General features: G+C 49.2%; 1 protein-coding gene across 6 annotated transcripts in view; it reads right to left on the bottom strand.

Annotated features, from left to right (window-relative positions):
• TOX2 (TOX high mobility group box family member 2) overlaps positions 1-23,495 on the bottom strand; it is a 134,091-nt gene that overhangs the window by 77,466 nt on the left and 33,130 nt on the right. The window contains exon 1 of one of the 6 annotated variants that reach the window (XM_068700379.1): positions 6,080-6,257. The exons of the other annotated variants lie outside the window; for them this stretch is intronic. Coding sequence (XP_068556480.1) covers positions 6,080-6,103 — 24 coding nt within the window. The 5' untranslated portion in view covers positions 6,104-6,257. Of the gene's footprint in view, positions 1-6,079; positions 6,258-23,495 lie in introns of those variants that run through there. 6 annotated transcript variants of the gene reach the window in all.

Consider the following 23,495-nt stretch of genomic DNA (forward strand, 5'->3'; position numbering starts at 1 on the left):
TTCGCTACAGAATGCACTTCAGAACAATCAGCCCCCATCATTCCACATTGATTTACAGCAGAAACAGACATGTTAATATTTCCCGTTGGTTACAAACGCTTCCTCCCTTTTCGCTCTGCTCCGGGTACGTGTCAAGCCTCTGAGCTGCTCCAGATCCGGGGGCCTCCATTCACCGCACCCTGTCCCCCCCACATCGATCAAACTCCTGCTGAACGATGCACGAATCATTTTCAAGTTCTTGCTAATTTGAACAGAATCTGCTATTGTCTTAACCACGGCTTCATTCATAATTATTGAATTTTTGCTCTTCTTCAGCTAAAAGAGGCAGTGTTCCCTGCGTTTTCCATCCATGACTCCTGGAAGCCTGGGAGGCGCAGACCTGGAATCGGGAGCGGCGGGGGGGACGCGTCGTGCCCCAACACCGCGCCATCCCAGGGCTCTGCTCCTGGCCCGACGGCGTTTTCAAGGCTGCAAAAGTGCCCAGAGATCACACTGGGCCCACGCTAATAAGGTGGAAATGTGTAAGAGAAATAAGAAGCTGCAAGCCAGGGCAGCCCCCAGGGCAAAGCGGCTGTGGGACCGGCTCTGTGCAAACACCGGGCTGAATGTTTGCTCGCTGGGAAGGACCCAGTGGAAGGAAACACAGCCTCCTGCCAGGGCTCAGGAAGGTGTTACTTTCTCATGGCTGGCACTGCCAGCTTGCTCAATTTTATTACAAATCTCATCACGTCCTTTTATTTCCCAGGAGCCATGGGCTGAGATGGAAACGTCAGCTTCCAAGTTTGTGAGAAATATGCTGGCAGCACTTGCACCAGGCATGGCTTCAGTGATGCCTGCAAGATCTTTCAAACTTCTTGTTTTAATTTTGTTAGCGTTTCTTTTTCCTTTCTTTTTTTCTTTTCTTATCTTCTTCTTTTTTTTTTTTTTTAGGGGTCTTTCCTAAATTTTAACACTTGCTGGTGGCAATGGTGGGCCAGGCCACCTTCAGTGCAAATCCATGGAGGAGAGGACCCAGAGCTCTTAAAAGTGAACTGTTAATGCAAATCCAGCAGCAACTCAATGCCATTGTCATCAAGCAGCTAATTTCTGCCCACTAAAGAATGAACTGGATGCTCCCAGTGATTCCTGCTGCTCAGAGACACTAGCACTTGCCTCTCCTTCTTACCTCCTCCGGCAGGTCCCCCAGCTGCCCATGGTACCCTCATCTCCACGTGTTGGGATTTCTATCCCTTGTCATGCTTGGGATGTGCTTGGTCTCAGCAAACTGCACCTCAGCCACCAACAGCATCCCAACAGAGAGTGACTCTGAAGAAAACGGAGCAATAAAAGTAATTTCCAGCCCTGCATCCCCACCACGATGCTCCCGTACAGCGTTACAGACGCCTGTCCCCCAAGATCAGCCCTATGGGCATCGGCACACAACCCAGCAGCTCCCAAGGCTGGCAAGGACAGACTTTGGCAGCACGCCTCTCTGCAACAGCCCTGGGATGGGAAATAGTCGCCTCAGCCCTGCCCCCCCCAGCACTGCTGCCCGCAGAGCCGCCGCTGTGATTTCCTCCAGGAGTAATTTAGCACCACGCTTCTTTGGGGAATACACAGCTGAGGTTAGCTTAATCTCTTTAACTGCAGTTTCCCCATTAAGGTCTTTACACAACCTCTGGCCCAAAGTGATCTACTTAGCATTATTTATTTGTCCACTGAAATGCTTGGATGGCCCCTCAGTTGCTCCTGTCAGAGGGGGTCAGGAGTTCAGACACAGATTTACGAACCCCCAGGATGCTCCTGCAGGAAAGCTCCACGTTTCCAGCCCCGCCGCCGCGCAGCCACCCGGCCTCAGCACTTAGTGCAATTTGCTTCTGGACAAACGTCGTTAGGAGCGAGCACAACAACACAGCAGGTGTCAGTGGCAGCACATCCTTTAAATTGCTGCACAGCCGAGCATCTCTGGGAGTCACCTGGTTTTCATGGGGGCTGGGTTTTCTACGGGCAGCCAAATAAATCATCCCAGGGTAGATTCAGATTAATACCGATGAAGACTTAAGTATGAAAACCATACAGTAAATTTTTTTTTCTTCTTTTTTTTAAGAACAATTTACAAATTTATGTATTTTATTTCTCACACACACCAGAACCAGGAAGCCTACGGTATAGTTTGTGATGCCAAGGGATGACCAAGGTAGAAGAAAAGCTGTCAAGACATTAAAATCACACGGAGAAGTCAGGAATGATCTGCAATGGCTTGTGCACTCAAGAAGTTTTCAGTGTTTTCAGTTTCCAAACGGGAGCCCTTGGAAAGTCCCATTGGAGCAGCTGGCTCACAACGGGATGACCAAAAAGAAAACAAAACAAAAATAAACAAAACAGTAAAATCCTAAGGAACAGCCAAGTGGCATTCACCCATCTGCTCCACAGCAGTTCGCATTCACAAACGGTGTGCACAGCCCACCGGCCAGGCTCCACTGCAGAAGAAACAGGGGGCGGCAAGTGGAAGGTGCCAGGCTTGTTTGTTTTTTCTTTAACTCTGGAGTTCCAGAATTAAATTTAATTTCTGATTCATAAAACTGCAGATCTGCAGGTCTGACTCCCTCACTACGAAACCAAAAGCTCTTAAAAACTAAACCCAGCTTGTCCTGGGACCAAAGGGAAGGGTCCTTTGCTCACTGCCAGTGAGGAGATACCCATCAGGTATTAGCAGGAGGATGATCATGGATGAGAAATATCTGCACTAAAGTCCATCCAGTTCATAATAAAAGCAATCTAGAAGGATTCAAGTTTATTAATGAGACAAAAATTATGCAGGCTAGCCAAAACTAAAAGCGGACTTTGAGTGGCTTTGCATTAAGACTCTCACAGTACTAAGTGGCGGCGAGGAAATGGAAGATTAAATTTAATGTCAATAAATGCAAAGTAATGCACTGGAGAAAAGCAATTCGGACAACGCAGGCACGACAACGGGCCTTAAAATAGCTGCTACTGCCCAGAGAGGAAACTGTGCACTCGTTCTGGAGAGCTCAGCTCCAGCTTTTGCTCAGTCCTCAGCAACTGCCAAATAGACCATTCAAGTTCTAGGAGCAATCAGGGAAAGAGCAGATAATAAAAAAGACAGAATGTTATTTTATACCTGTACAGCTAGCAAAATGGGATGGAGCAAGAAAAGGGGCCTGGTGTACCCCGATGAGAAAAAGAGATGGTGCAGACGGACTCACAGAGAGGCACCCGTCATGAGATGAGCACAGGGAACGGCTCTTCTCTGGCTCTCACAGCCCAAATGCGACGAGCCACCAGAGCCGTTAGCTGGAGGAACCAAACACCTCACCCAAAGAATCACAGAAAGAAGAAAGAATCACAAAGAGTTCTTCCCGCAGTGCCCGACAGCAAAGCCTCCTGCTGCAGGACGTGGTGGCCTGGGAGGATGCAGAACAGCAACCGGCCACATCAGAGCGGGACGGCAAATCTGAGCCCTCGAGCTCGAGTGGCCCTGACCTGTGGGCTGCTGGAAGCCATGTGGATGGACGTAACAGGAGAAAACATCACCACCTGGGTGGGCAAATGATGGACCACGAGGTTGTGGGATCCCCAGCCCTGGAGCTCAGCTGGACCAGGTGCTGTGCGACCACCCTCAGGGGGCCTCTCCTTTTATTCTTCTGTACTTGAGGCTGGAGAGATCCTGAATGCCACCAGTATTCAAGTGACAGCATTCATTTATCTTATGGACTGGCTGGTTTTCTGTGAATGCTGCACATGAAATTATTGTTATTACATTATTGGGGGGGGGAATGAGGACTTAAACTCATTTACCTGGACCTTTCTGAGCCTGCAAAGGAGTTCAAGCTCTTCATATATATACACAAAAAAATCCGTCCACTGAAAGCTACAGGGAGCAGCAGAATTTAGTCTTAAGACTGACATGGAAATAGATTAATTTTTTTTCCCATTTCATATTCTAATTACAATTCTTCTCCCCCTACTATTTTCTGTTCTCATTACAGTCTTAAAATTGCTCTGCAAATTCTGTACCTTATTCTGCTCTTCCTACCATCTTTGTCATGGAAATGAGAAACAGAATGTATAAGCATGAAAATATTGCCGAGATCAAAATTCTGCTTAACCCTTTCATGTACGACTCCAAAAACAAGTGAAAGCAGCACAGCCAGCAGAGCAGTGAAGCAGACTGCTCCTCCATCCGTCCGTCCGTCCATCCATCCGTCTGTCCTCCCCTTCTCCCAGCCAAAGCAAGGGATGACACTCGAGGAAACAAGTTATTCATTTAAAGGTCAAAATTGCTCACGCTCGCACCCCTGCTGTGCATGGAGGAACGGGTTGGGTTTTTTTCAGCCTATGGGTTTACCCCTGAGGACAGATCTCGATCAAACAACTGTGTTCAGCTTCTGGCTCTCAGGCTGCCAGGCACCCTGGGGTACCACCAGCTGGGAGAGGTGTGAGCCCGTGCTTCCAGCAGCCCCAATGTACCAAGTGCATGGGATGCCCTCCTCTGTCTTCTCTTCCTCCTCCTCCTCCTCCTCTTCTTCTTCCTCCTCCTCAGAGCAGAGAGCTCGCTACAGCTGCAGTTTCTGTGTAGCCAGACCAAACCCCTCTCAATTTCTCTCAAAACTTAGGAATAAAGAAAACATTTGCCATGGCAGTAGGGAGCACCCCTTGATGCCCACCTCTCCCAGCACACCCCTGCTTTAACTCAGGACCACTCCAGCCCATCGCTGACCATGCTCAGCACCATTTATTTTGCAAGATACGATCGACGGAGCTGCAGAACTCCAGCATGTACATCACATCCTTTTCAAAACCAAACAACAAGCACATCCTGCATTGTTTATCACGCTTACACAGGTGCTGGAGGAGTTTATCTGCAAAAAAAAAAAAAAAAAAATCCATGGTCCTTACTAAGCTGCTTCTTCTTCCTTAGCAGCTGAATAATCCTGAGAACTGAGGGCAGCAGAAAGCATTGTGAATGCCTCTGCCATGTGCATTGCTGGGGAGGGAAGAAGGTAAATGAATGCAGCACGTTTCCTGGCACTGGGCTGCTATGTAGACAGTCTGAAACAAATACAGTAAGTGATAATGAGACTTAACTGCACCGCCTGCCTCACTGCTAACACTTGCAATTCACAGGAAACAGAGAGAGGCAGAAAACGTACAAAGATCTAAAAGAAGACGCGGAGGCTCTGTGCAAGGAACTGTGCGAGTGTCAAAGGCATCTAGAAACATTGTTTTTTTGCAAGATAAAACCTCGGGGCTGAGATAAAAATAGAGCTTCTACCTGTCTGCTTCTGAAGCAGCAGCCAGCACGGCTCCGCTGTGGAAGTCTCTTGTGGAGCTGCAGATTTTGGCAGGGAAACAACAGCTCCGGCTGCAACCAGAGGTAGCACCGGGAGGGGCTGCGTGCCCCAAAATACCGAAGGAAGCCAAGGAGTAGCTGGGAAAAAAGCGACCTTCAGCCTGAAACTTTGTCCATCTTATTCAAATGAGGATTTACAACCCCAGGCAGCGATGCCTGGGGCCGAATGCACGTTGCTGGGCTGGACACAGCTCCCCCACGGCCAGGGCAGCGGGCAGCCGGAGCAGCCCCGCACGCTGGCACTGCGGTGATGCAGCTCTGACATTCTGCCCCGCATGGCAATGGGGTTGGACATGTCTATTTGTTTTTTCTCAACTGCAAGGAAAAATAAATCAATCGATACATAAGTGCATGTTGCAGAGAGGAAGAAAGTCGTCAAGAGGAGCGATGCAAAGATTGTCAAAAGCTGCTAATTGTTTAGGAGCAGGAATCGTGCTCCTGGTGCTGTCTTGCAGACAGCTGTGTGTGTCATGCTCCTGCCCTCCAAATATCTCCTAACAGACTCCAGTAACTCACAAAATCACAAGTGCTACTATTAAACTGCCCTTCACAAGTTTAATTATTTCAAAAGCCGCTGTTCCCTTAGCAAAGCAGCTACTTTCTGCCCACCTGCAGACCATTCAGGAGCCCAGCCCAGCACACACACACCGTCCCCTGCAAGCACACCCCGTGCTTAGCGCTTCCATTAGTTTAAGTTTTTGCCCTGCTAATGCCAAAATCTCATACCTGTCCCCCAGCACTCAAGATCATGGTGTTTCCTCCAGCTGCCAAGCACAAGGGAGATGAAGAATCGATTTCCAAGGCAACTTTTGTGAGAATGGGGAGCGTTATGCAAACCCAACCAGTTGGGAGGGAAAGAAATCACAGAGCCTCTGCACCAGTCATTTAGAGAGACGTTTCCAACACACAAATATTTGGTTCTGGTGACAACCTGCTTTCGGTGGTTCTGTGCTCAACAGTATGCAAATAACTCTTGCAGCAGTGCATATTATGACTTGCAAAAAATGGGCTGACAAAATACAGTCCATTTCACAACTGCATCTTAGAAGCTTGAATATATTCACGTTAAAAAAAATAATAATGAAAAAAGCAATTTCCTTTAAAGACGAAAAAAAGGCAACAAGGATGACAGGAATTTAATTTCTGAAGGGCATCCTGAAGACCTAGGATTGCCTGCACCACTCACTTCTCACACAGCAATGCAGCTCTGGGGGAATGTTTTCCCCTCTCTTATTTGGTCCTTCCTTATTTAAACCATAGACTCCGTGTGCATCTTTTGTAAGTGTTGTACATCACCTAACCAGATCCAAATCCTAGCAAGAGCCTGGAAGGTCCAACATAAACCAGGAATAAAGAATCACACAGCAAACACCTTCCATGTCACAGGACAGGCTTGCTTTCCAAGGTTTATTCACACCTCCTCCCTCTCCCAATGCAACTCTCTCATAGGCTCAAAGGTGGCCGGATTTCAGATCTGGCTCTGCCACCACCTCCAGCACACCAGGCCTCCTCGGGGCTATGCTGGTGGTGTCATCTTTAACCAAAAATTACTATTAATGCTTAAACAATGAGCCCTCCTTCCAAGCCTTGGGGTGCACCAAAGTAGGGACCCAGGGGACCCCACTGCCACCCACTGGCCACGCATGAGTGTGGGCAGGAGCCAAAAACTGCTGGCCAAAATGTGGCAGAAGCCAGCACAAACCTGTGCAGGGGCTGAAGGCCAGAAGCCACAGATGCAGCGCAGGCACCTGACTTCGCACACCGGAGACTCAAGAAATGCAAAAGCCTGGGTTCACACAAGCTGTGCTGTGTTTCACATGGGCAATAAGCTCACAGCTGAGGGGTATCTCCACACACGGCGTTACCACATCCTCACACATCCTACGTGGCGAAGTGCTGAGGTTTGTCGGTCGGACAAAGCCGCTGAGCTGCATTCCCAGGCTGCTGCCGCTGAGTTCCCAGCCTCGATTCCGGGTTATTAAAAATAAAAAATCCACACATCTCCCTCCCAAACATTTCTAATTTCAGTTCTTCTCTGGATTTGGAGACTTCTCTGTTCATCATATTAATGTTTCTGGTGAATCTTACCGCCGTGTAACCCTTTTATTAGGACAGGAAGGTAATCCACATTTACTTGTTAAAATGTACACCTGAGCATTGACAATTGCTTATGTTTAAAAAGACAGTTGAAAACTCAAGAAAATCAATGACACTAATGAGAAAGAGGCACCTCTATTATTATGCCCCTGCCTCACTGTAAATAATTGACTGGAGTTATTATCGTTACTTTTATTATTACTATTATTATTATTACTACTACTATTATTAGCCGTAACAAGAAGTTTAAAGCATGTTGATGAGAAAAAGAAAAAGCAGCTTTACCCAGCTAATTAAAGGCTTAAATAAAAAATAAACAAAGGGAGTCTTCCTGATTTTAGCAAAGTCCTGCCTTTTTCGAAGCACTTAAAAGCAAGACTGACAGCTTTATAGATAGGGGAATGGGCAGATAAGATAAACATGCACAATACAAACTTGTCCAAAGCTTTTACAGTCTTTCTCTGCACCACTTCCAGCTCATTAAATTACAGTATTACTATAGATTTGCAGCAGAATTATCTTTTATCTCGGCTTCTTTTAAAGCTATTTGGCATTTGCTAGTATTTTCTATTATAAATCTAATTGCAGATTCCAAACAGACAAGGGCTCATTAAGCCTTAATTATGCACATGTTGTTTTCAACAAACATTTTCATTTGGACTGCTGTGAGCTGTAATTGTTCGGAAGGCACCGCAGCCGCCGATCGCACACTTGCTTGGGGATGGCAAAAGCTACTTCAAGAGGGTCAGGGCTTGGCCGAACCAACAGCCTCAACCTGTGGAGCTGGGGCTGAGCTGCTCTTGGGGGCACCGCGGGTCCCAGCACCAGCTCCTGCCCAACGGGGGCCTTCCCATGCCTGGCGGGCACTGCACAGCTGAAGGGCAGCAGGGGTGGGGGCATGGTTTGGGATGGGGGCATGGTTTGGGATGGGGGCACGGTCACCCTTCATAGAACCATGGGATGGCTGAGTGGGAAGGGACCTCTGGGTGCACCCGGTCCAAGCTGTGCTCCAGCAGGGCCACCCTGAGCAGGGGGCCCAGCCCCACGTCCAGGGGGCTGCTGGAGGTCTCCAAGGAGGGCACTCCAGCACCTCTCGGGGCAGCCTGTGCCAGGGCTACGGCACCCACACAGCCCAGCAGCGGTGCTCAGAGGGAACCTCCTGGCCTCCATTTTGTGCCCACTGCCTCTGGGCCTGGCTCTGGCACCAGTGAATGGAGCCCGGCTCTACCCTTGTGCTCTCCCTGCAGGCAGTTATGGACGTTGACAACATCCCCCTGAGCCTCCTCTTTTCTAGGCCAAGAACAGCCATCTCTCTCAGCCTCTCCTCACAGGAGAGGTGCTCCAGTTCCTTCATCATCTTCAGGACTCTCTCCACTATGTCCAGGTCTCCCTTGTACTGGGGGCCCCAGAACTGGGCACAGGACCCCATGTGCTGAGAGGAGGGGAAGGATCACTCCTCACAGCTTGCTCGTGGTGCTTTCCCTAATGCAGCCGAGAACACCATTAGCCTTCTTAGGCCAACACGTTCAACTTGGTGTCCACCATGACTTCCAGGTCCTTTCCTGTCGGGCTGCTGCCCAGCTGGGTGTCCCCCAGCACATCCTGATGCCTGGGGTTGTTCCTCCCTGGGTTTTCTGGATATCAAAACCACAATTTGCAATCAGCAGGCGGAGGTGCTGCTCGCCTTTGGCCAGGGGAAGTGAGGCTTCTGCTTGGAGACCTGCAGATGCCACCATCTCAGGGAGCATCTCTGCATTGTCTGCCTGACCACTGCTCTCCAGCCCACACCAACCCTAGGCCCTCATGCAGTCACACCCAGCAGCACAGCCACGAGCACCACAGGACAAATGCGTTTCACTCCATCCAAAACTACACTGGGGGTGGAGGGTGGCCCTTGTCATTTCTTCTTGGCGCCACGGTTTCTTATTTTCTGAAATAAGAAGTAACCCACAGGAACAGCAGAGCTTTTATTAGAACTATGGGCTTCCTTTGAGCAGCACAAAGCCTGCATGCACTCAGACTGCAGCAGCAGGAGGTGCAGGATGACAGCATCAGGGTCCTCAGTCCTCCAAGCCTTGGACCTCCCACCCTCACCTGGCCCTTGGTCACAGCGCCCGGGTTAGCAGAACATGTCTCTGCCCCATCCCATCTCCAGTAGGCATGGTCACTGCGTGCAAACCCCATCAGCCAGCCTTCCCTGAGCCTCTTTAGGGGATGAAAAAGTTCCTTTTCGTAAATAATTTCATGACAATTAAGGGTTAGGGCTCCAAAGGTAGGTTGGAGGTAGTGGTTGCTGCTGGACCCAGGAATTTCTGTCAGGTTTTAGCTGGAAACAGCAAAGCACAATGCTGATTGCATGATCATCTTCTAGCCTAAAATCCTGCCTGTGGGGCTTCCAATATACTATTCCAGGAGTAGAATGATGGCCAGAAAATGTCCAGTTACACTAAGAAGTTATTAACCACCTTCGTCACATTTCTTCCTCTCTTCTCAGTTTAGGAGATGACAAATTTTCTATGTCCCAAAGGCTCATGTTGCACTGTTAGAAGGAAAATGTGCCAGAGTAAGCACAAAATCTTACGGCCTTGGCCTCGAAAAAGACAACTTTTCAAGCAATAGTTTGACCTAGAAAGGTTTTCTAGGTTATTTTGACTTGGCATGTATATGGCTGACCTACTAAATCTAACACAATAAAATTACAGAGTTCATTTCAGCCAGTCAGTGTCAGATCATTCATAAGTTCAGATGCAATATTTACAAACCTGCTATTCATATATTCACAAATAAAAAGTCTTGCTAGGATCCCTCTGGCAGGGGAACATTTGCCCTGTTCAACATTAACTCATGCTGACAAAGGGAAAATGTAAAAGCTGCCTTGACGACCTGAGCTCCCACCTTTGCCTCTCCTCACACAGCCCTCACCCTCAAATCTGGCAGGATTTATGGCTGCTCTGCCCCTTCTCTGTACAGAAATTCCCCCCAGATGGCTTTGCCATGGGGTGGGGAACCCAAGGAGTCCAGGCACTGGCTGTTAAGGGAAGGATTGGAGGAGGTATTATGGAGCACTGCTCTCCATGTGCATGGGGATCTTCCTGCGCTGGGTCCTCTGCCTCCTGCAGAGGAGCAAATGGCATCTGAAGGACCAGAGCGACCCCAAGGGCCAAATCCTGGCCAGCATCCCACTTTGCCAGGATGCACTTCCCCCAGGCACACTGGAGGGGTGCTGTGCAGTGACCCACAAGTGGCTTCCCTCCAGAAAAGCAAACATCCAGCCCCGGAACAGATCCTGCCCCTGCAAAGGGAGGCTGCAAGGCCAGGTGTGGTTAAGGGTGGCAGGAGTTGGGTACGCAGCCCCAGCGCATGCCTCCCAGTCTGCCCCGTTCGCACCAGCTGGGCAGAGCAGTGGTTGCTGTCCCATAACCGGTAGCTTCATGGCACCACTGCACCCCAGCTGTGCACCATCCCCAAGGGATGATCCCCTCTGGAACCAGCTCATGCTCTCATTTTTGAGACCTAATCCTAACTGCTGGTCAAAACCAGCAAAGCCAGGAAAACTCCATGGAGCACACGCAAACATTGGCTGGAATCTTTTCCTGAGCCCCAGGACTGGGAATGCCGCCCCCAAGGCACAACCAGCCTAGGAAGGCTGGGCCCACCAAGCAAAGAGCAAACAAGAGCAGCAATCCATACATGTGACCAAAAAGCAGGGTTTTTTTAAAGAATTTGGTCAAGGCACAAGTAGAGGATGTTGGAAAAGCATTTTGTTGCTCCTCATGCAGCAGTGCAGGAGTATGGTACTACTGCATATGCCACCCCACAAGCATTTGAACACAACGGTAGAACCATGCCGATGGCAATGACCAGCAGAGCTGCACCTACTTCTGCTGCTTCCCAGCTCCTTGGGATGCCCACCAAGGGTAAAAGATGGTGGGTACCACCTCACAGGCTTCCCCAGGGGTGCTGTTCTCCTTCTGCAGCAGGGAAGGATGAGCTGAAGGAATGGATCATGACATTTCACCTCCAGACCCAGCGCGTTAATGAGATGATGCTCAAACGTTCAGCTTGGATGCTTCCCCAAATCCTCTTCAAACAGGTGTTTCCAGAGACTGGGACCCTACTGTTTCAGTGAAACACCTAAAAATTGCATTTGCCTACAAACTACGTTATTTTCTCATGCTTTCTCCGAAACCATTTACTGGGAGAGAGTGATTTCCACTGAACACTCTGCATCCCAATTCTGGAAGTCATGCCAAGGTGTCAGACTCTCCAGTGGTTATATTTCAGCTGCATCTCTATACGAGATGTATTTTTCCACTTGTAAATTTTGCACAACTTTCAAGAGAAAGAAGCCTCCTTGTTCTGGATGCGCAGGGAGCAGCAGGAATTGTGCCAGTGCCAAGCACTGCAACAGCCACAGACTGCATGGGTTAAACTCCACCACGCTGACCAAGATTTTCTTTGAGTTTGTATTATAAAGATTTAAGCATCCTGGAGAGGTGAAAACACTTAATTTGTGCTGCCTGGCCATAATCTCTTGTTTCCCTCAGTTCCTCTGCAATTCTCTAAAGCTGCATGTACAGCACCTTCTCCACCTCCTAATTATAGGCTCCATTGTGCCTCATAATGTAGCCCTGGCGAGGCTGCAGGGCAGTTATGTATAGCCAGACCATGTTACACTGTTGACTACAAAAACAGACGAATTAATCACCTCCTCTAGTCGGTGAGTGGGACCGGACACTTGCGTGCTCACCAGAAAGCAAAACAAGTTTGGTTCCTTTAGAAAAAACATAATGAATCTCCCAACCAGCAGAAAGCTCATAGTTTCTATTTCTTGAAAAATAGTGTTGTTGTTTTTCCTAAAATGCATGTATAAATCTTTGCAAGTCGCAGTGGAAACAACACACAGCCTGGTCAGATCAGAAGGACGCTGTGAGTGCTGATGCAGACAACCCCAAGCAAGCACTTTGTGTGCAAATCACATTTACCTTTGATGCCCGATGGGGCTGGAGTTTCATCCGTCGTGGAAACACTGACTGCAGGCAGCGCAGAAACCAGAACTTTGCTCAGCAGCATCTCTTCCCTCCATCCATCTCTTGGGTCTCAGAGCAGCCAGGGACACGCTGCCCACTGACCTCCCCCAGCCCCATATGACACCCAAGTGCATTTAGTTGTTTCCCCCTAGACCCAGAAGCTTGGCTCCCTTTCTCCCTCCTGGCAGGTTTCTGCTGTCCCGGCACTATGAGCAAGAGGAAGGGGCAGCCCTGCACAGCCCCAGCGTGCTGAATTCCCACCACCCACCCCAAACATCCCATCAGGACAAGGCTCAGGGAAGCACTTCACCAGCTCCATCACATGCTACCCCTAACGCATGCCACAGAGATCATTTTTAACTTTGCCTCTCCGAGCACTCAAGCTATGAGTCAAAGCACCAACTGCAGCATCTCCGGTGCAAGGCACATCCCAGAGCTGAGCCCTGCTCAGAACCCCACAAAGCACAACCTCAGCCCGGAGAAGGGAGCTTGTGCTGCAACAGGAGCTGGGGAGCAGCAGAACTGGAAGCAGAGCAATACAGAAGTGCAGCCGGGTGCACTGGAGCCCCTGTGTCAGCAACAGGCACCGAGCAAGGTAATGGCTCTGTCTGCACGACTCGTGGATAATCTCAAGTGACAGCTAAAGAATGGGGGGCAATGCATCCAGCCACATGGGGAGGTCAGCCCGGCTGCCCCTGGTGAAGGCAAGCCCTGCTTCGTTCAGTCTGCAGCTGCGTGAAGGTGAGCCAGCTCACGCTGGCACGGATGCTCTAAACTGAACTCGAAATTTCATGCAGATGTGGTTATTCTGTGAGGAACTGACTTAAACTAAAATGAACGTAACACTGTGAAGAGTTCCCATAAGGAGCTGTGCTTTGGTAACTACATGGGGTTTATGTGTGTGTGCTGCTGCACACTGACCTGCTGCTGAGGAGAGCCAAAAAGCCTTCCAAGACTAAGCAAGCCGCTCATTTTTCAAGACAGGAATAATTACCAACACACCAACACAAGCATTTAACCAGGGCTCCTGTTGCTTAATATCTTTATTAATGACCTGGAAACTAGGCTGCATAGGGAAACAAAGTTTGCAGATGAAAAGAACATTATTTAGGTTAATTACAAAGGAGGAAGTCTTGGGAATTGCAGAGCCACCTAACCAAGCAGAAGGCAGCATCAGAGCAGGAGAAACCCTAAGATGACAAATTCACGCAGGAAGGAGCTGTTTGAAACCCTTCTAGACTTCAGCAGGTTTTGAATTAACTGAACATTAAGCAATAAGACCAACTATCACGTCAACCACCCCAAGCAAACCTCTACTGAAAGCACGGCAATAGCAAAATGATAGAGTGCAAAAATAACAGGCCAGAAAATAACAGAGAAAACACTGTAATGTTGTTATCCAAACTGTCAGCCCGAGCTTGCTCCAGGTACTGAATTCAGCTCTGCGCACTCCTTCTTAGAGATGAGAGATGGGGAAACAAGGGGAGGAAGATGGAAAACGGAGGCCCTGGGGCAGCAGAGGGCACCTGATGCAGGATGCTCCTGCCCTGTGGAGGCTTGTGGCCACGAAGGGCAGCTTGCCTGGGGAGCAGCTACTCCCACTTTGTCCAAAATGGACTCATTTAGAGGACATCGTCTTCCCCTGATGTGAAATGGGGACAAGTGGGCTCCTCCATGGCAGAGCTGTTTAGATGCCTTGCAATACTCCTGCTGAAAGGAGAAACCCACTGCAGACAAACTAGTGTCCTGCAGTTTTGGTTTCGTACCATCAAATAACAAGTTGTGTAATGCAGACACAGCTCCCACTTGGGGCTGGGTCAGAGACACAATTCATAGTGAAACAAATCAAGGTTTTGATCACTGAAAACAGAATTTCACAACAGGCTAAAAAATAGATACAGATCTCAAAACAGAAGGTAATACTCATAGGAAAACAAAAGGGGTCAAATTCACATTGTACTTTAGATTTATACCAATGAGGTCTCGGTCCTCCCCCCCAGAAAAAGAGACAAAAAACAGTGTTTTCAAGACATTTTGAGGCACTGACTCCCATTTGAGCCAAGCAGCATGAGAAACTTGCCTTTGGTTCAGGTTGTTCTGGGGGCTTTGTCTCCACAGCCATTTCCTGCACTTCAAGGAGACAAAGCTCTTCCTGTGCACCCAGCGGTGCTGCGCCTTGGCTGAAAGCTCCCCCGGACCAGGGAGCCCATATAACCCTGGGTGAGGATCCTGCACAGAGCTGGCTCCAGCACTGGGCTGCTGACACCAAGTGACAACCCGTCCCCAAACTCCTCTGACCTTGCAACCTGGCTTGGTTGGGGTCTTCCCCCTCCAGCTTGTTGAGCACCACCATCAGCATTCATGGCCAAAGGCCGCTCACTGCAGAGAAAGACCCTCCTGACTTCCCACTTCCTAACAGACAAAACCAAAAATGCCCAACAAGGAGACACAAAATCTCAGCATCCTGGCTGCTCACCTGCCCCAGGTGTTCGGTGACAGGGAGCACGGAGCTGCCACGTGTCGTTTTGGGTTTTGTGATCGTGACAGAGCAACTGGTTGCACCAACAGCACACGAACGCTGGCCAGAAAAGTTGGGCACATCACGTGATTCTTTGGCTTTCAGAGCATCATCCACCACCGGTGGAGTAACTAGCAGCAGAAATGCCCTCCACCAGAAGGGGTGGCCAACCTGCATGCCAAGACCCCTGCACGGCAGCTGCCCCACTGCCGCCCCAGCTGGTGGGATGGGACAGGACAGAGCTCCGCGCTCCCCTGGTGCTGTAATCAAGTGACCACGGTCCTCAGCTGCTGCTCCCTCCTTGGAGGCATCCAGCACTGGGCGACGCTTGGCCAGGCTCATGCAACCCACTAGGATGAGGAAGAAGAGGTAAGCTATAGCAAGGACAGGATAGTAGGAAAAATAGCCAAGCGACCCAGAGATTTTGACCATTTTGGACAGGTTTTCTTGCCCCCATGCTCCATGACATCTCCTCCAGCTCCAACAATGTGCACAAAACTAGGACATCACAGCAGGGCTCCATGCACCTGGAGAAAGCACAACCAAGGGGCAGGAGGAAAGGAGCTGAACAACAGCTCCACGAAGCTCAGGGCTGCTCGCTAATGCTTGCACAGCATCCAGGCAAAACCTTCCTTTGCATACACAGTGCCACAGTTTTAGAAGGTTCCTACCACCTTTGGGCCCAAATTTCCATTAAGCAGTTACTTGAACATTTTTTTTTTAACAGACTTTTCTGTTTTAAGATGAAACCTGCAAAACAACAAAAACAACAGCAACCACAAAAAAAGAAAAACAACAGCAGCACACGAACGAAGCAGCCCCGAGCCAAGAGGCTGCTCAGCTCTGCAGCAGGTGAAAGCGAAGCCCATGTTTCCAAAAAAACCCTGTCATTCAAATGCTATTTGAAAGTGAATGAAAATGCCAACCAATCAACTCCACGGCAGGATTCAAAGAACAATATATCCAAACCTCAGCACTGCGGCCAAGAATATATTTGCAATGCAGGAACACTACAGCAGCAGCAACAGAAGCCGTTTGCAAGAGTAAATGAGGTTATTTTGGCAGCAGAGCGGATGTAGCAAACAAGCCACTTTAACTGAATATGGTAAACAGAGATGGAGTGATTATAGCAAGAATGAATGTAATAGGGTTCCGAGTTGCTTTGAATTGCCTCGACTGACCACAATATCTGATAAAACCAATGGAAAAAGTTTTGGTTTCCTCTTGCATATAATTGATTATCTTGCTGAGATCTACTGTTTTATACACACACACACACACGCAGCCCTCTGAAATTCAGTTACTTGGCGATGCTGCCAGAAATAACCCAGAGCAGGAACAGTTAGATGGTATTTATTTTTGGCTGGGGGGCACAGGCTCCAGAAGTGAGAGAGGATGCAAAGCCCTCTCCCGAAATAAACACCTGGGGGTTTGCTGTTAGCAGCTGAGATATAACTGCCCGAGATATACACCCGCTTTTAAGGCAGGGAGGGAATAATCCCGGGGGGAGAGCGTGCAGCGTGCCATTAATCCAAACTACCTCGGGGCTCTCTCCCTTGAGAAAGAAATGCTGGCTTTGGATTAAAAAAAAAAAAAAAAAAAAAAAAGATGCAAACGTCCATTGGAAGTTCCCCAGCGCTGATGGGGTGCAGAAGGAAAGGGTCCTGCTGCAGCCCCACGCACTGGAAGGGCTGTGGGACTGGAGATCAGGGGCAACAGCAGGGAACAGGAGCAGCAGGCTCCTGCTCTTCCCTTCCTGCTGTCCCGTTCCTCCTGCATGGGCTCCTGCAAGCAAGCAGGGGGCCAAAGGAGCTTTGGAACAGGGGAGAGGGGGGCATAGAGACCGTGCCCATCCTCCTTGTGCACCTAGCCTGCAGTCATGGAGAAACGGGAGATCCTGAAAAGGCATCTTCAGCCAAGACCCCATCCGTGGCTCTGGGCAAAGCCGCCCCGGAGCCCCCGCCCCAGCCCCGATAGCTGGGGTGTGCGGCAGCTCCCCGCCAGCAGCGGGATGGAGCCGAATATCCACGCAAACGAGCTTCCCGCCTGCAATTAATTTACTTACTGAAATAGCACTCAGCCAAACCTGTGATTAATATTTCCTCCCCAGGCTCCTAACATGACAAAACAATAATTAATGAAATAGGAAAGCGAAGCGGAGTTACAGTAAGCGTAGAAGTGCTGTTGTTCCTTTCACCTGCCCTTCTCTTTACCCCTCCTGGCCGAGCTCTGTGTTCACAGCTCCCAGCCCCACTTCCCATGGCAAAGCCCTGACTGTGGGGCTGAGTTTTGGGCACACAACACATTCCATTTGCATAAATCATAACCCAGAGGAAGCTTTACAAGAGTAGGAGCAGGGGCAGCTCGCAATGTGCATGCAAGTCCATGCTTTTTGGTACTGCATCTGTCCATGCAGCTTAGCAATTAAAAACATTAAAACAATGGAAAAGCAGGTGGAAGATCCAATCCAGAATACCATGTGCTGTGCTATTTCTCCTTCAGCTTTCAATATCCACCTTCCTTTTATTCGTTCCCCTCTATAGGCATCACCCACCGGGCCAAGCTCGAAAAATCCCACCAGCCAGGGCTCATGGTGCCTTCAGCCCCAAAGCACCCATGGGTGAAGAACAGAGTGGGGGTTCTCAGGGACTGCTCCCAGCTGGGCTAAATGAAAAGAGGGTTTAAAAAACAGCTCCAGCAGCACCACAGCTCCTCTCTCAAAGCTGAGAGCTTGAGAGCTGGTGTCAGTCCTGGGCAGGTGGCGATGGCGCGGTGCCTGCGGTGGCCTGGCCTCTTGCCACCATGGATGGCAAGGCTGGGACCCTTTCCCCCAAACCCATGCCCCTCTCAACTAGCAGTCTGCCACCCAGCATCACATCTTGCTTTTAACTTAGGCTTTGCCTAATGGCGTTGATTCTCAAAGCAGAGGGGGAAAGCAAACCTCCCTGAGCCTGCACCCATGGCTTTTGCGGTGGCCCCAGCCAAAATCCACAGGGATCTCTGCACCGAGAGAGGTGCAGGTGGACGGACCTGTGCAGAGGTGAGTGCAGACCAGGGCAGCAATCCTACCTCACAGGTGTGCTCTGAGTGGATGTCGGGAAATATATACACAGCTGGTTGATGGGGAAAAAATATTGCTTCTACCTAAAAATATAAGGTTGTTTCAAACTGTGGTTACAGAGCAAATGTTTAAATAAATAATTGCTTGAATTTTGCAATGGACTTTCTCAAACTTTCCTTTTTATCTGCATCTCTAAAGCACAAATACATGGTTTCTACCATCAGAAAACCCAGTAAGGAAGGCTGCCCAGAGCAGTTGAAGTTATACATAGTACACACAGACACGCACACAAATCCACACCCATACTTTTTATATATACACATAAATATATCTGTGTGCACACACACACGTGTATGCAGATGAACGCAGTCTCCCCTCAGCCTGCTACCATCCCCTGGAGCCAGCCACACATCCTGGCGGAGCTGCCCCTGCTGCACGGGAGACACCCACCAGAAACATGGGAGAAATTAGCTGTCGGGAAGATTAAACACAATTTTGAAGAGTCTTCCACAGCTCCTCTCTTTCTCCTCCCCACCCCCTGTAATTAACACAGCCTTTGGACAAGCATAACCCATACTTGACTCATGCAAATAAAAGCATCTGCTGATGCACGTTCTGCTCCGTGACGGCTGTGCGAGGCGGGGGACATGTCACTGTGACGGCTTGTTCCTCCACTAATGACTCCAAGATCAATGGCACAGACGATGGAGAAGTAAGTGATTTAATTTTCCCATCAACAGATTACACAGGTACACAAAGCAGTCCCCGTCAAAGAGGCACGTTACCTTCAATCCTCCCACCCTGCAGCAGAGGCAGAAGCACGATCCTATTGCCTTGCCCATTTTTCATTCCTGCATCCCCTCTGAGACCCTGGCCACGTGAAAGGCCTCACAGGATGCTTGCTTTTATTTAGAAAAGTTAAATGTTTATGGAGTACTTTCCTTGCTAGAAGGAAATCTAAGCACTGATAATTGCCCAGATTTGCAAAACATTCAGAAGAGGAACATAGGGAAACAGGAGGAGGAAGACAAAAAACTTCAGAAAAACCTGGAGCAACTGTATCTGACACATGCACTGGGTTCTGGGGAGGAGGAGAAGCAAACCTAATAATCAGATAAAAAAAGCAGATTTAACAGGGTAAGACTGCAGCAGAGAGCCTGGAGGGGAAGCAGGACACCAGCACGTAGGGCTTCACTCCCTGCCCTTTGCAGGGGGTGAACATTTCAGGGCTTTAATTTCATTAATGGGGGATCAGCAAGGTGAAGAACACCCGAGGGCTTCCCACTGCCTTAAGACTCTGCTCGTCCTCTGAGGGCTTTCTGAAGGCCTCATCCAGGAACTGATTCAGCTGAAAGCATCGGCTTCAGCAACCCACCCTTCCAGTCAGCACCAATTTCTACTCGGCATTGGGTTTGGAGATTTTTCAAGCTTGGTAATGAACACACACTTAAAAGTCAGTTTTCTCCATCCTCAAGAGTCTCACGATTTACTGCGCCTCTTACTTGAATTCATGTATGACTTGTGTTTCCAGACATTATGTAATGAGGTTTTTGTGGTCCATAGAGCTTTCTTACTGATTCTCTTGTTGATGCAACCAACAGCAGCAACTACACACAAAAACATTTTGAGAAAAGTTCTCAGTGTTTTACCCTGTACACTCCAAAACCCATCACATCAAACACACAAAACCCCCGCTACCTTAACTTGTAAAGGTAAAAACCAATCCGAACACCATGGGCTCGCGTTCTGGTGGGCCCAAAGCATACGAAGGGCGTTAGCATCGCTTCTCACACCCCCCTCAGACTGAGCTTTTACAGCTCCCATCACCAGTTCTGATGGAGAAGTTGTGGCAGCTCTCAGCGGCCCCAGGAAGGTGATGGGCTACCAAAGGGTCCTGCGACGGTTGGAGGTCACGAGGAGGAACCGCTTTGCACCCAGAGCTCTCCAGCAGCGCAGCTCCGTGGCAGGCAGGAGCTCGGTGGCAGCCTGGGCTCCCCAGAAAGCAGGAACTCATTTGCTCCACTTTTAGCTGCTGTTTCTCAGAAAGCATCTATGGCTCAAGGAAAGTATACACAGCTCAAAGCTGTCCTTGAGGCTACTGGGTCACAGAAGAGGAAAACACAGGCACAAAAATAGGAGGTGACACGTGCAAGTATTTACTGACAGTTTGGCCAATCTGCCCCTGTGCAACCAACACTTGGCTCCTGTGGATTTTCACATGGGCCCTTTGGAAACCAGCATCTGACACGTGGAGACACCTGGGTTCGTTCGGTCATGTTGAAATTTCTGCATCGAAACCAATTAATTTCACTTTTCTGGTGACATTTCTACCCAGCAGGATGGTTTTACCTACACTATAATACACGGCTTGTGGGAGGTTGCTTGTTTTTGTGCTTGCAGTAAAAAAGACCCAGTTGTCATAAATACTGAAAGTCTGAGCTCCGCTGAGGTCAACAAGCACAACCGAAGTTCCCAATATCCGGGAAAGATGACTAGAAAAAAAGCCTACAGCCAGCTCTCAGCTTCCCCACTTAAACTTTCAGGCACAAAAAGTGTGGATTTAAGTCAACCATGCATCCACAACAATTTGCGGATCTGATTAACTACCACTGAGCCCTATTAGTGCCTAAATACCATTACGAATCAAATGCTTAGGCAAAGGCTATGAACTGTGAATATGAAATGGGAGGCCAGTATGGCAATTTTGGCCAACTGCAGACACACAGCCCTGGGACAGACACAAAGAGAAGAGCTCCCACCCCCTCGAGGAGTCACCAGGCTCGTCACCTCATCCTGGCCCATCCAGGCCAGTTGCTGTTCTGGCTCCTGACCTCCCTTTCAACTGGGGAAAATCAGCTCTTAAATGAAAGAAAAATGTAGATTTGTTGAAATAACATCTTGCACACATCTCTGCTGGAGAAGCAAGGCAGCAAATGGCTTTTTGGTGAAAATGGGAACGCGGCCTCTCTGCCACCCCAGGCCGTGATGGCTCTAACCAGCGTGGTCGGTGTCAGGCGATAAATCAGGTGCCCTTTAGCTCCGCAGCAGAGCTGTGCACATACCATGGCACCGAAAGCAAGAGCTATTACCAATATTTTTACTGACAGGTGATAAATCACATGCCCTTTAACTTCTATGTACCAGTTGCAAATTTAGTTAATTAGAAATTCATGCTCACTTCTTTTCATGTATTATTTCCTGCTCGATTTACATGACCTGTCGTTATTTGAATACTTGCTGGGATTAAGGCTCTCATGTGCCGAGCGAGCATGAGTGCGAAGCACAGAACTTCACTGCAGAGCACCACGACCTCTAGTGCTCTGCAGTCTGGAGAAATTATCAGCAGTGTAAAGTGCAGCAGCGATGAAGAGAGACTGAAATGTTTCATGAGCATGCGATGGGAAAGTGGACCCCTGCCAGTGAGCCCAGCAGGGATGGCTTGCAAGCATAAACCCGGTGTTACCACTGAGATCCTTTGCTGAAAGTGTAAAAAAGTACGGATAACTTTCTCAGGCATGCAGAAACATAGTTTTTGGATATTTTGTTCCATTGCAAATACATTTAAAAGCTCTTTTGCAATTGTTTCTATAGGTTTTTCACTAAGCCCTGGGCAAGGCCAGCCTCTCAGAGCACCAAAGCTCTCTCACGGTGCTCTCTGGTACCCAACACCCATCACACTGGGCACCAGGCCACCCAGCCCATCCCAGTCACCCTGCTTTATGAAGTCCATACCAGAATTTACTTTTCTCCTCATTTTGGCAAACTGTACCCACTCTCATTTCCAACAGCTCTGTCCGTATTTTTCTGGGGACGTTTTTGGGTTACCGATAGGATTTTCAGCTCTTGTACAAAAGGGCATTTGTTAAAATATTCCCTGGCTGCAGAAAATTCATAACAGATACAGAAACCCAGTCATAATCACGGTAATTTTTTTAGCGCTCCTCTCCCAGACAGAATTATCAGCAAAAGCGGGGCCCTGTTATCTTCAGGAGCGCTATACGATACGTTCATTTTTTCCCCTCTATAAACTTCAATTATTAATGATGGAAATTTTTCCCTGCCTATTCTTCCCTTGGCTGGAAAAACAGCCATTAGTGACATTTGCTGATTTAAATCTAATCCTCCTCATCTGCATGTCGACAAGGCTCTGTTTGACTCTACCCATTGATCCAGCCAGGAAAGGGTACTCTATAACTTAATCTGATGTCAAACCATGATGCGTCCTGTAGGAAATCGGTGCTGTAGATCTCCGTGCTATAAATATGTCACCAGAATTAACTGGAAGCACTAATAGGTCACTCAATGAGCTCCGCGGTGCAGGCAGGGCACCGCGAGGCTGCTGTCTAGGTACCAGTGATTGATGACACCAAAAATGAGCCAGAACAGAGGGCTGTCAGCCAGCCTGGAGACAAGGGACTCGCCGACATGCTTTGTTTGCCACGTGTGCTGGGTCCTATCCCAGCTCTGGTGCTTCTCAAACATTTTGTGCACTTAAAAAAAAATATTAATTAAATCCTACTAACAATAAAATCTTAGAAAATCAGTGGGCTCTCTTCCAGCTCTCCCATCCTGCAGGGTTGCCCCCCTGCACCTGCTGCCTTTGGGGAGCTGGTAGAGCCAAAGGAGAAATCCTGGACTCCCAGCCCAGGCAGGAGCTCTCACCTGCTATCAGCATACGCCTGTCCTGGTTAGGTCAGCCCCATGACCATCACTGTTGGGTCACTGCTCCTGACCAAGGTGGCCAAACCAGGCTGTCCTGGAGCTCTCCAAGGAAGCCCATAGGGTGCGACCATGCAAGGATGCTGGGGCTGCCGGGGATGGCCACCACAGCCTGTAGGGACCTGGCTCAACAGGTCTGGAGATGCTCTACAAGATGCACAACCTTGCCCAGTTTGGGATTTTTTTTGGGATGCAGTGCAGCTGCTGGGATGCAGTGCAGAGCTGCTGTCACCCCCTTTATCAGGGGTGATGTGGCTGCACCATCCTCTTTATCTCTGTCAAAAGGCCACCGACAATGCCCTGGAATGACACCTGTCCTCACTTCCCTACAGCTGCACCCAGAGCTGCTCAAATGTTTTTCCACTGTGGTCCTTTTCAAACTGATGATGTTGCTTTTGGTGCCATGTCCCCCTCTTGGCCTGGCTTCGGCCCATGGTGACCGCATCCAGCCTGCTCCAGCCACTGGGTTGCCATTTCAAAGCCATGTCCTGGCTTGAAACCTTCCTCCGACTGAAAGGTTCCCCCAGCCCCATGGCAATTGTAACCATTTGGGGGAAAAAAACACTACGACCCCATTTTCCTTCACTCATGAACCTCACCTCGCACACAACCCAAATCCTGCAAGAGCACCGGGCTCAGCCCCCGGGGCCTGCCCGTGCCGCGCACAGCAAGCAGCTGCAAACTTCCGCACTCCTCAATGTCTCTTCACTCTCTCCA

This window comes from Anas acuta, chromosome 16, assembly GCF_963932015.1.
Source record: "Anas acuta chromosome 16, bAnaAcu1.1, whole genome shotgun sequence".
NCBI classification, from domain to species: Eukaryota; Metazoa; Chordata; class Aves; order Anseriformes; family Anatidae; genus Anas; species Anas acuta.